This window comes from Typha angustifolia, chromosome 14 (genome assembly GCF_048772165.1).
Source record: "Typha angustifolia cultivar Huaian chromosome 14, ASM4877216v1, whole genome shotgun sequence".
Taxonomy (NCBI): Eukaryota; Viridiplantae; Streptophyta; class Magnoliopsida; order Poales; family Typhaceae; genus Typha; species Typha angustifolia.
Genome location: NC_133252.1, coordinates 3,544,500 through 3,558,428, shown reverse-complemented (window position 1 = coordinate 3,558,428; position 13,929 = coordinate 3,544,500). Strand labels below are relative to the sequence as shown.

Genomic DNA, 13,929 nt, shown 5'->3' with positions numbered 1-13,929 from the left:
CTCGCAGTGCGGGTTTATAACCTCGCATTACACCACAGTTTGGGCTTATAACCTTGTATTAACCTGTAGCGTCTATTTATTTCTTCTAGTGCATAGTTAGTTTACAGAGTATAGACTTATAACCTCGCATTGCACCATAATGTCGGCTTATAAAACTGTGTTAATCTAGAGTGTTTATTTATTTCTTTTAGTGTATGATTATTTTACGTCGAGTGTGTTATAACCTCGCATTTCATAGTAGTGTGGGCTTATAACACTGTATTAACCTGTAATGCATATTTATTTCTTCTAGTTTATTGTTCTTTTATATAAAGTGCGGACTTATAACTTCACATTACATCGCAGTGCGAGCTTATGATGCTTTTTTAACCCGCAGTGCCTATTTATTTCTTTAGTATATAGTTATTTTACATAGAGTGCGAGCTTATAACCCTGTAAAACACTACAGTGTAGGGTTATAATCCTACATTACCTCGTAGTTTATTTTTATGTTCTCTATTGCATTGTTATTTTAGTGTGGGCTTATAACCCCGTATTACCCTGTAGTGTCTCTTTATCTAATGCATGATTATTTTTGTATAAAGAGTGCGAGGATATTTTTTTATAGTGCAGATTTATAACCCTATATTATCTTGCAGCATATAGTTATTTTTTCGTAGTGTAAGTATACATAGTATTTCTATAGTTTTAATAAAAAATAATATTATTTTAAAAAAAATACTATTACTATTTTAACATATATTCAAGGTAATTTTATCATTTAATTTAAAAACCAATTCATAATACAATTTTATTATTCTTTAATACTTTAATATCAACATTATATCACATTAAATATAATAATTACTCTTTATAATAGTTTTGAACTAAACATTAAAATAACTTATACTAATATTAGCTCTCTTTTTCTAGTATTAAAAATTAGAATAGTTATCAATTCCACCCTTATTTCACAGAGTGAACAGCCCAAGTGAAACAGGAGGCTGAGTCTACTATGAATGAGACAATTCTTAGATAGTTAAAAGGCTGAGCAATCCGAGTTTAAATCCAATAGGTATCAGTTTAATTGGATTACAAGTGTACAGTGCATGAGTTAATAAGACTATGTTTATTGTTTTAATCTTGCAACTTAAGACACCGTTTAAAGGGCATTACAAAGGGTCCCAAGTATTTTCTATACAAAACACAAGTTAATTGAAGGTAAAATAAATAATTCTATATAGACCATCTAAACTATCACTATTTTACAAATACACTCTTTTTATTACCCACATATATCTCTAAATAAAAAGAATATACATATATACATCTTATACTACGAAAAAAAAAACTATATAGTTATTTACATCAAAAACCTTTCTAAATCGTAAAGTATATGTGATAAAATATTGTTCATAAAATATATGTAAAATATATTGATAGTTTAGAGAGTCTAAGTAAAATCATGTTACATTAATCATGAAATGCTCGTAGCAGGATTTTTAAAGTTTCTTTTACATAGATATTAAGCATAAGTGATGTCATGATATTAGCGGTAATTTGATGGAAAACTTGAAGAGAGAGAGAGAGAGAAGCAACACAATAGAATACCAAAAGTTTCTTCCCTGTGTTAGCACATCTAAGGAGGAGGTGGAAATTTACTCTCCTCTCCTATCTTCTGCAACTCTCTCCTTCTGTACATTCTATTCTCATAACCCTCTTCTTCTCAACAAGAAAACCACAAGTTATGTCTTATACGTATCAAGGAGACAAATAATACTGTCAATGACATTTGTAACCCTGTTTGTGTTTTAAGAAGAGTGAATTGAGAGAAGGGACTTTTCCATAGCCCTAACATGACAAATAGAGAACCATTTCCAAATTTGTTGGAATTGTTTACACAAAGGGATGATGTTAACCAGTTATTAAAATTAAATTGCAGAAAGGTACCAGGAAGATGTCCACAAGTACAAATAATCCGAAGGGTTTGTACATTGAAATCAAACTAACACCTAGAGGACTGCCTATAAGAATATAGAAGAGAATCTAATATACATAATAACTTAATTAAGCTTCTTATCCAGCCTATACATTGCGGTTCAAAAAATAGTACATGGAAGTTAAGGAAACAAGAAGTTACTTGAAAAATCATGTTTACCTCACCAACTGCTGACAGGCTTCCGGGTGTGGATGGAGAAAATGGAGAAATATATCATAAGAAAGGCATCTTCCAGAGCATATATTTGACGTCAATTGTGCCAACTGAAAGATAGCTTCGTTTATCGAACACGGGCAGTACCAGGTTGTTTCGATGAGCGATTAGATTTTTTCCGCTTCGTTGGATCCACCAATGGTCCAGACCACGTTGACACAGGGCCTTTGTGGCAGGGGAATATTGTGCTATATGGACCTTCTGAGGGATCAAATGTAGGGTCCATATGATGAGAAGAACCCACTGGAGCGGTGCCATCCTGGTGTGGCGGAGGAAACTTTTCACTCTTGCTCTTTGCGTTTGCATGTGTGATTAACCGCCTTCTCTGTTGATACACAAAGGAAACGAGGTCAGTGTGTAAATCATACACTGGATGAATAAACAGTGATATTAAGAAGTTAACACAAAACAGCATATGCTCAGGGAAGGGAAAGGAAAAGAATACATCTGTTAGCTAAGGCATAACGTAAATGATCAACTATACTAGAGAATGGGCCAAGATAATCCAAACCATTCAACTGACACCAAAAATAGTCACAAGTTCTCATATAGCTGAAGTAAAAACAATTTCACTCTACAGCACCCACCAACCCCCAAAACTGCAACCAGGGCCCTTGAAAATTTTCATACTCTAATTGATCACTCAATCAATTTTCCATTAAAATCCAACTAACAAAAGCAAGAAATCAATCATCTTTATTAGTAGAAGCTGACAGGTAAGAGGATACTCCAGCTTAAGAGCATGTGCACATAATCTTGCATGAAGGAACATCTTAAGTCTTAACAGACGATGATGTGGCCATACTGGGTCTAGGAATGTCAAGGTGTGTGCCAACGTGCATGCATTGCTGGAGAAGCTAGTTTCATGACTTAAACCTGCATGGTTGCCCAGTAGCAAAGCCTACCATCACATTAAATGGTACCTGCATTCGTATAATAAGCATCTAGCATGTTTGTGTATAATAAACAACTGCTTTCTAGAACCATTAGTCCATTGAGCCATGCAAGCATCTTGGTTTTAGATGCCCGATCCACTTGTAAGCTTTTACTTCAGGTGGTTCTTTTTTTTTTGTGACCTTCTCTAATGTACTTAATGAGGATTGCTGTTTTAAGAAAATAAGAACTAAAGCTCTAGAACTGCTCATGCACGTAAAAGTATAAAACAAAGGAATGACTTAGTAAGTTGCTCGGCAAATTAAAGCAAATAACATAAAAAAGGAAAGAAGTTTAATCTGGCATACATCAAGGTTCACTTGTAGTTCAGCATTTGCCTCTGGAGCTGGAACACCTCTAGCAGCTCGATCGCGTGTCCGCGTCTTCTTTGCTCCATCACCATTAGCCCTTCCACCAGCAGCTCTCAACCTACATTGCTAGGATACATTAGCCTAGTACATTCATATATGTTATATATGCCAAACTCCATCAGAAGTAAGAATCACGTCAAAAATGCAAGAAACTGAAACGATAATTTTTTTGATAAGTATTTCTCTGATCTGATAATGACCTCAACAAGCACATATCATGTGTTGCAAGATATTAATTTTCTATATATATGCAACTTAAGGGTTCTTGCACAAATGTCTCCCAGATAACATAAACACCACACTTCCAAGAAGACATTCAGAATCAGATAAAAAGTTCATGGCTAATAAATACAAAATATAGGAGTATATCAAAGACTAAATTAAGAGTATGCATGACACGGTCAAACTACAGCAAATTGATCACATGACATGATTTTTGCACAACTATATGACAACAAGATGATCTAAATTTCTGTCAAATACCAGTAAAAAGAAACCTAATTTAAAATTGTTTATTGTCTATACGCCTCCCAATGTCTATAGCCCTTGACCTACCGGCATGTTCCTTAAACAACAAGATTTCTCCACATTATAGGAGACGTCCTATTTATCCTTTGTCATTCAAGTTCTTTCCCAACAGACAAAAGATAATCCCTATAATGTGGACAAGAAAGGAAGTAACAAATCTATTGAATGATAAAGAAAATATTTATCCTTAAACCTTTTGATCCTATCTATCCTTTGTCATCTAATTGAAAGGAAGTAACAAATCTAGACATACTCTTTCTAAGTTAATGCTATATACCATTTAAGCCACTTGCTACCATGAACAGCCCAAGAGCAACACCAGACATAACCGTGAGCGCCGAATTGGCACACAAGAAAGATAAGATATTTGATATCCTCTTAGCATGAATTCAACAAGGCTAAGCAAGAAGATAGTTACTTAGTTTGAACATTTATTTGCTAGAAATTTATTGTTCCCATTATTACTCTAGCAATAAGAAGTCGTTGAGTTAAACTGGAGTGAGTGCCTTCCATATATACCATATATTGGTGAATAATTCATAAATTAATTGATCTATTAGAGTCCTTACTTGACATTTATGCTTATCATTTAATTGAGAGGTCTTGCATCATAGAATATGTTGTCACGTAGCAGAGCTTAATGGGATGATGGAAATGGTGGAATAAGGTTGATAAAGGTTCTGCTGTGATCAACCAAATATTGTTATGCCCAAAATGAGAGGAAAAATAATTAGTCGATAAAAGAGAAAAGAAACAAAGAGAAGATCATAGAAAGACCCTTAAGAAGAATCAGAAGATATCAAGGAGCTAATGAAGATTGTCATGCTACTTTTCTTTTATTTCTGTTGTCCTAGTCATTTTTGTCTCCTTTTTAGATCGTATAGGTTATATAAAGGAGAGAATGGTGCAACTGAAAGATGAACAAACAAAACTGCAACTTCATTATGCCTATTATCTCATATTTCATCACCCGAAGTGTATTGGAGAGCTGGATGTGAGACATCAGACAAGAAAATCTTTCCATCCTTTTGTCTCTAACCTCTTTTTACCCTTTTCCAGTGTTTTCTTCTTTTTTTGAAGCCTCTAACGCCCACTTCTCACTACGCAAAACTGAGATCATTTCCAATCCTGTGATCATTATCTCTCAAAACCGGATAAATTTTTATTCAAAGTTCCAAAACTCAATATCAGGATCAGAATCCGCCATTCAAAAAAACAATACATATCGGGTGTACTAGGCGCCCGTATAAAATTAGACTATTTTTTAATTATGTAACATTCTAAATATTATTTAAAAATACAGAAAAATTTATAAAAATAGTAAGAAAATAATAATTACTCACATATAAAGTCTAAAAACTAAAAAATGTATTAGCTTATTTAAAATTTTAATGAATACTGAGTTGGCTATCCCTTCTTTACCCCCTCCCCCCCCTCTTTTCTTCTCTTTCTCTCTATTACTGCCGAGACAAAAAAAAAAAATCTATTTTTTCCTCTTCTTTCTCTTCCTCTCTCTCTCTCTCTCTCTCTCTCATACTTCTAATTTTATTTTATTTTATTTCTTCTTTCCCTCCTCTTCTTCTCTCTCTCTCCCACCCTCTCTGCAAGGCAATTTTTTCTCCTTCTCCTTTTTCCTTTCTCTTTCCCTCTCTTTTCCTCGCTCTCTCTATTACTCCCTCTCAATCTCTTCCTCCTCTCTCTCCACTATCTCTCTCATCTCTTTATCTAACTCTAGAGAAAGAAAGAGAGGAAGAAAGAGAGAGAGAGAGAGAGAAAGGCTACAGAGAGAAATTGGAGAGATGGGGCAATGGAGAAAGAAAAAATGAAAAAAAAAAGTTAGAAAAGAGAGAAGAGCGAGGGAGAGCCTGGGCGGGATCGGCCAATACCTGGCTAAAACTAGTGACTAGTTTTAGCTATGGATTGAGATCAGCTGAAAATTGGAACCATGCTATTACTATAAGTGAGAAGCTCACTTCCTTTTGATAGAAGTCAACTAAACGAGTGCCATGGATGCAATAGATAGACAGAGAATAACTTCAGAAATTACATAAATCAGCAATTTCCTAGGCTGGTTTAATGTGGACATTCAACATAGACATTGAGAATAATATCGATTTAATATTTTAATCATTTACTTTCTTGAATTTGAGTATCAATATTCTGAACTTTGTACCATCTTTCATCATCAGGTAGATTAACTTCTTATAATCTTATGTACAAAGCATGTATCCAGGGTTTCTATTTTTCCTTTACATCAATTTCCTTTCAGTAATTCGTTTTGCTGCCCCCACTCTATACTTGATCAGTCCTTTTTTTCACTTGACTATCATTTTCCCCTTGTTTGTTTTACTAAGCCAAGTTAACAAACTTCTGAGTAGAAAAATATTTGCATATTTAATTTTCAATAGTTATTTATTCTTCTAAAGACAAAACTATATACAAGCCCACCTAAATTTACAACTGCATATATTCTTCTCAAACCCTTGAAATTACCTTTCACACACCTAAATAATTCAATGACATTCATTTTAAGCAGATACAATCATATAATTTGTTGCAAATATAAAAAATATAGATACCCAATAAGTACATGCCAATATCTTTCTATTCTGAAGTTCTCAGCTTACTCTTCTGGCTAGCATGTAAAAATCTTATAAATTTTGCAAATTCATGTCTACAAGTAATAAACATATACAAGGGTCAAGACCTACTAGAGGTACTATAAATCAAAACAACAAAGTACCCTACTAAAGGGTAGTAAGAAATGTACATATTTGGTGTATATGGTTCGTAACCATTAAATTAAAACTAAATGCCCAAGAGAAAAGTGGTCAGACAGTCTACTGCTTAAGCTTATAATATAATACTATGTTTTGTCCTTATTATATATTTTCCTGAATCATCAAGATGGCTAATAGATGATTATTAAAGATGTTGCATAAAATATAGAAAGCATGATAGAGCCAACAAGACTTCAAAAGTAGCATGTAAATATGCAATTAGAGAACCAAACAAGTTAGCAGTTGAGAACCTTCTTGCTTCTTCATCCCTTCGTTTAGCATCAATCTCCTTGCTTGGAGGATATTGTGGCAGACTTGATGGTTCACACGCATAAGGTTTGGTTGTGAAAAACTGCATTTAAAAAGAAGAAAGTCACACAAATATGGAGAAAGTCCTGTAAATGATTTAGAATAGAAGGGTGGTAGTAGTAAACAGACAATAAGCATTCAATCAGAACAATCACTTTCAAGCTTGATATGTCCATAATTGTTTAATTTTAATATAATAAATGATTAACCCCTTAATCAATTAATAAATTATATCCTCCCTTATCACTTCCATCCCGCCTAGTTTCTTAACTATCCTTCCGCTTATGTGCACTTATGCTGAACTATTCTAGGCTGCTCATCTACACAGAACATCTATAAGTCTTATTGATGACCTAAATTTGCTAAGATAGTTTCAAAACATTCATGTCTACTTTGAAATTAAAGGATGTCCATCTATTTGTAGCAAATTAGAGAGAGATGAGAGTAGGAAAGACAAAAGATAGATCAGACTTAAAACATTTAATAGTAATGGCAACTTAGTGAAAGTTGTGACAGGAAAGGATTAGCAGGGCTTTCACTGGTAACAGGAATTTATTCAGTCCACTGACAATTTGAACTGGCGTATTACGTATTCAGATAAGTTGAAGAACACTTAGTGCTACAACATGACAAGGCTTTTAGGTCTTCGAGCAATGCAGATACAGTTCCATTTTAATCCGAAGGTCAAATATACAAAGAGGAATACATTTTATTGTCGCTTATCTGTTTCTCTGAATGCTAGATGTTCTAATTCTAATATTACATTTTCTGTCTTTTGTGGATGTGAAGAACTATATTGTCGGTGGCTCCATTTTCTATCTATCAGTTTGCTGGATATATAGGATGATAGGTTTGAGGTTCTTCTCTTGTCTCTTTTATTTGTAAAATTCTTTTTTAATAGGTCTACCCTAACCTGTTGGCACTATCAAAGTTAGGAATGTGTTCACCAACCCCAATCCATGTTGAGTGGTTTTCTAAAGAAAAATCTGGAGAAAAATAAGCTCTTGTGAAGAAGTGCAAGCAAACATGAATTGTATACTTCTATGAAGAGAACATGTAGGTTAAAAAACAATCTGGTTTATTGCAATCTAAAAGAATTGACTCCTGACTGCCCCAAATTTATTATTTCTACTGCTACTAGATTTATGTAGAAGTAACCCGAAGCACTAGTAACCAAAGATTTTTCAGTAGAGTATGGCATATATCTAATGAAATGCAAAAAGCCAATCCTCTCAAAACTAACAAGAAGAGTCCCAGGTTCACTTATAGTGCCAAAACATGCTACAAAAACCAAATTTGACAATGTACTTCCTAAACTGATATAACCTAAATGATTGATGGCCAGTGGCCGGTGGCTACTGCTAGTTGTTTTTTGGTTGGTTCAATGCCTTCCCTCCCTCATAGGCCTAAGGGAGGGACATAGAGATCAGACTGAAGCTAACTAAAACGTTGTGTTAATTTAACCAGGACGAGAAATGTCAAGTATACCCTCATCCTCTTGTGATTGCCCAACCAGTAGTTTTTTACAGACCTAATTGCAGTTGGCTAATCCTACTTTCTCCTCTGAAGTTGACACGATATTCTCTTATCACCTGCCCTTCTCAATTGTGGTTAAAGTTTAACTCAAAATGTTTTTTGGAAATTAAAATAAGACAAAAATGGTCGTTTACTCATTCTGGATAAGAGAAAAAGAAAGGCCTAGATTATAATGAGTCCAAAAGGTTGAGTTATTAAGTGAAACTTCCCAATTATTAAGAGAATTGAATGAAAAATGTTCATACTTGATAACTCAGAGCTGATACTTGGGATATAGGAAGGGAGAGAAGGATTTGTTGGGAGTGAAGCAAGATTCAGCATGAAAAAGGAGATTCATGAAAGAAAAAGAACATATGAAGAATATTGGACAAAAAAGAAATTGGAAGACATGATGAAACCGACCAAGAAAAGGTAACTTCTTCTCACCAGCATTATCTTCAATATTGCTGCACATGTTCTGTTAAAATATGAACTAGACTACAAAATAAGGCCTATATTACTAAGTATTGAGACTAAAATCTATTTAATATGAATTTTTGAAACCACCAGAACTTGACAGTCAGAACTCAGACAATTGCTCATTAGAACTTTTTTGTACATTTTCTATAATTAAATGAACTTATTCCTACTCAAATGAACCACTTCAGCCCACAAAAAACTTTTTAGGCCATGAATAGAATATTAAATGTTGTTTCATAACTTAGAATCATAAGAGGTCCTATTCTAAAGTTAACCTATACTGTCTAGTAGCCCAAAGAACGAAATTTAGAGATGACTGCATTGGACCACAACTAAGTAAAACCTCGTTTTCTACAAAAGTTACACAACTCCACCTAATTTCATGGATTATAGACATAGAAAGAACACATCAAGATGAATCAGAAAGAACTTACATCGCTTTTTAATGCAGAAGAGGCTGTTTGACGGTCGGCTGGGTCAATTGAGAGAAGAATTTCAATCAATTGAAGTGACGATGGAGGGAAGTCTTTAAATGTCTCCGCTATGCACCTTCTGTATGGCTGCTGGGGCTTAAATATTGTCGCATGAGGCAATTTTGATTTCTTCCAGTATTCTTCTGAAGGGGAGCCACATAGCTTAAAAATTTTATGCAGCTGCTCCACCTAATAGAGGTAGACATGGTTACAAACATACTATAGATTTGTTAATTTATGTATGTACTTGTAATGAGAGAAATTCCATTATGAAGAACTTTATTGACTATCAGCCTTTAGCATCGAAAGTTAAATTGAATCAGGGACTGTCACAAGATTTGAGTATTTTGGAATCATTGGAAAATGCCTGAGTGGAACCACATAATTGAACTGCAGAAGAGACCACAACACTACATAGATCCAAACAAGAAAAGTAGTAATTCTGCAAGATCGCTTGTATTTGATCTCAAATAGAATGCTTGAGAGGAACAGTGAATTGCAGAGAAAATATTAATTCTGAAGTGTTTTTGAAGCTGCATTTATGAATACTTGGGCTATTTATTCTAAAGATCTTCAGTTTCTGTTTTTTCTTTGCCATATACCCTAACTTAAGCACTTCTTAATTCAAGTTGGAAGCATAATATGCCTGGAAGCCTATTATGCCTGGTCTTCTTTCATAACTCAGTAAATATTACAAAGCTTTCTCTCAGCACAAGGACATGGTAATCTATGTATAACAAAAAAAATATTAGAGAAGCTGCTCATTATCTTATATAAAATCCCATGATAAAAGACTGTACATCAATAAAATGAGAAAGAGGATCTCATACCAACACCATTAAAACTTTTATCTTCTCCATAGGTAACCACTAGGTAGATGAGATAATATACAACAATGAAGGTAATATCTATTTGATTTGTTTCTGAGTGTTACCTTCAGTCTGCAAACAGTGAAGGAAATTTACCCCAATGAGAATAAAAAAAATTGATTATCCCGGAGAACATGAACCTCTTAAACTTCTAGAACCTACAAAACTAAATTCCCTTAATCAATTTTTTCTTCCTCAAGCATCGGTCAAATAATTCCCAACCATAGGATCTAGAATGATAACTTTTTTGTTGACAAAATATCTAGATAATAACTTATAATTAATAACGTTCTTATCATCAAATATTTTATTTGTCTTCAGTCTTATCTCGCACTAAATAAGGTTCTACAATTGGAAGAAGAAAGAAGAAAATATCCAATATGTCATCGAAGGATATATCTCGGCAAAGTTACAATCATTTGGACTCTGCAAGATTTTATAAGCCAGCTACCTGAGGAATCTTAAACTCGCTGATTGCAAAACTGAGCCATGCTACAGCTTACCTCAGTCCTGCCTGGCATTATAGGCTTCCCAGCCAATAACTCTGCTAGAATGCAGCCTGCACTCCAGAGATCCACACCCACCCCATAATCAGTTGCTCCCAGGAGTAGCTCCGGAGGCCGATACCAAAGAGTGACCACCCGGCTAGTCATCGGCTGCTTATGGTTCGGATCAAAAAAATTTGCCAACCCAAAATCTGCAATCTTCAGCAGACCGGCATTGTCAAGCAGAAGATTCGAACCTTTGATGTCCCGATGCAGCACACCACGGTTGTGGCAATGCTCGAGGCCAGACAGCAACTGGTGCATGTAGCACTTCACCTGCTCGTATAACAACTCCAAGATGAAAACTTAAAAACCAGAAATGCCATGTAAATAGTGTATTATGGTACGATCTAACCTGGGGCTCTGTGAATTTGATCTCTGGGCTGGCGGCCAGCCCGGCTAGATCATGCTCCATATACTCAAACACTAAATACAAGCTACAAGACAACCTAGAAGTAACCAAACCCTCCAGCTTCACCACATTGGGGTGATCCAGACGCCGCAGTATAAGGATCTCCCTGGCCATAAATTTCACACTCTCCTGCTCCAAATTGTCGAATCTTACCTTCTTTAACGCCACGATCTTATCGGTCAACATATCCCTGGCCTTATATACATTACTATACGTCCCTTGCCCGATCTAAAGAAACCAAAAAGAAAACGTCACCAAGATCCCACCTTTAGCAAAGCCCAAATCACGAAGTCAGAAATGTATCAGGAAAAGAGAAAGCTCTACCTTATCGAGCTTCTCGAAGCTATCCGCCCTTCGTGGAGTCCATCCATTAATGGCCTCGCCGGCGACGGCGGAGAGCCAGGCCGGCCAGCCGGCAGCTACCTGCTCGCCGCGGAGATGGTTTGCGAAGCTTCCGAGTCTCGGGTCGGTTTTCGGCGCCCGCCGCCGCGGCCGCCTCGGAGGCTGCGCAACCTCCTTGCTTTCCGGATCCGGATCCTGTACCTTCTCCGGGGCAGGATCCGCCACGCGGGCTTCTACGGCGGCCGGAGGCTCGCGGCGGCGATGCGGCTTCTCCTTCCTCCGATCTAAAGAAGCTGAAGGAGAGGGAAGAGGAGGAGAGGCGGCTCTCCCGTGGACGCAGCCCATCTCAGCTCATCGGCGCCGGCGACGTTGGGGAACACTAAGTCGGCGACGGTAACCCACGAGGTGATCGGAGAAGAAGAAGAAGAAGAAGAAGTTGGCGATGTGAATCGGGAAAGGTAAGGTAAGATGTAGGGATGTGATTGGAGTGAGTAAAAAAAGGGTAGTTTGCGAGACAGGTGAGGGAAAGAGAGAGTTTAGGAGGAGTAGGAGAAAGGGGGCGGTAAGTTGCTCCGCGAGTGTAGCGGAGCTCAGGTTGTCCCTCTCGGGGTTTTGACTCTCTTTGGAATTAGAGAAAGGTCAGAGAGGAGATGGGCCTTGGAACGTTGGACTAAAAGATTAATATAGCTTAGAATACCCCAAAGTGTACCACTTCTTTTTATATTTTTATTTTTTACTATTAAATTAAAAAATAGAACTAAATATAAAAAATTATTAATGGAACAACCACAAGGTCCACAAGCTATCCTGAATTAAATTAAACCAATTTGTTTTTGTAATTTTTAAACTGAAATAAGATTAAATATTTTTCTCTTATTCTAAGCCTAAGTAGAATAGCCCGAGTAGAATAGTGAAATAGGTATAAATTAGATGTTGACCTTATACTAAATTTTAGACTATGCATGACTACAAACTATGAATAAAAGGAGTCCCATATTATTCTCCAAGCAAACTCCTCCACAAGTTCAGCTCTGGAATATTAACTTTTTCTTTAATAAAAAGAATAATTTTCTTTTGTTTAGATAAACCTTTATATTTAACAAAACTTTAAAAGAAAAAGAAATAGGGAGAGAGCGGAAGAAAAATAAACCATCTAAATAAAATTGTAGATGATTGAATAAGTTTTCAATGCATCCAAGGAATTTTATAAATCACACCATATATTTTATCTATTTTGTTATTCGCATCCTGTCTTTAAAGTTTTTATAACCTAACGCCTACTTTTTTTTTCTTATAATTATAATTTAATATTTTTTATTAATTTAAATAATATCAGTAAATATTATATTATAATATATAAAATAATTTATAAATATCTTAATTACACATGTCTTCCTTAGAAGATGGGCAAAGACGATGAAAAATATTATTAAGGATATTCTAGTAATTTGATATATATTAGTTAGTTAAAATAACGTCAGCGTGTTAAACGAGAATTATAGAATGATCAAATGCAGGCAGGGTGCAAATCACACTAGGTAAAATGTACCGTGAGTTATAAAATACCCTTAAATTAAAACTAAAACTTTGGGGGTACAAAAGGAATAGCAGCATTTTGGGGGGTAGATTAGGGTACCCCAAACATTATTCCTAAAGAAAGTAGGCTTTTCGTTTCTTGGGATGGATGACAGTCAAAGAAAGAGGGGGGTTGGTCTGGAATTTGGAGTATTAGATTTGGCGAGGGGGGGTTTGTCCCCCACATGTAAGTGTGCAGGTGATACTTGGATCCAAGTGTCAAAGTGTGGCGTGGTGTTAGGGCTTTTGTTAAAGTGTAGTTCAAGTCCTTGGGATGATTGGCGACTTGGAAGTTTGGGGAGGAATGGTGTTTGTTAAGTTGCTGAATCCAACCCATTTTCTAGTTTGTTTATGGTTGTTGAGGTCCTTTGGCATGGTTGGACATTTTGGATTTTGGGATACTTGTCTTGCTTCCATTAGCTCACCTTATGCTCTTTTGAGTTTTATTTATATATTTCTTTTTTTGTCGCCTTCGTTTGTTATAGTTTTACTGTCTAATTCTCTGTCAATATATAAGTTAGATAACTGGATCGTTATAAGATTAAATTACATATATATCATTAAATATCGCTCTTAGTTAATATTTTTAACAATACCAAAAAATAA

At 35.5% G+C, this 13,929-nt stretch overlaps 1 protein-coding gene across 1 annotated transcript; it reads right to left on the bottom strand.

Moving 5' to 3' along the window:
* Nucleotides 1–1,888: 1,888 nt before the first annotated feature.
* Nucleotides 1,889–12,276, bottom strand: LOC140775917 (probable serine/threonine-protein kinase At1g54610). The gene is made up of 7 exons (XM_073119411.1): nt 11,731–12,276; nt 11,350–11,634; nt 10,953–11,270; nt 9,542–9,769; nt 7,055–7,155; nt 3,433–3,553; nt 1,889–2,516 (listed from the first exon to the last, which is right to left on the bottom strand). The coding sequence occupies exons 1-7, from the start codon at nt 12,091–12,093 to the stop codon at nt 2,259–2,261; spliced, it is 1,674 nt and encodes a 557-aa protein (XP_072975512.1). The 5' UTR covers nt 12,094–12,276; the 3' UTR covers nt 1,889–2,258.
* Nucleotides 12,277–13,929: the final 1,653 nt, after the last annotated feature.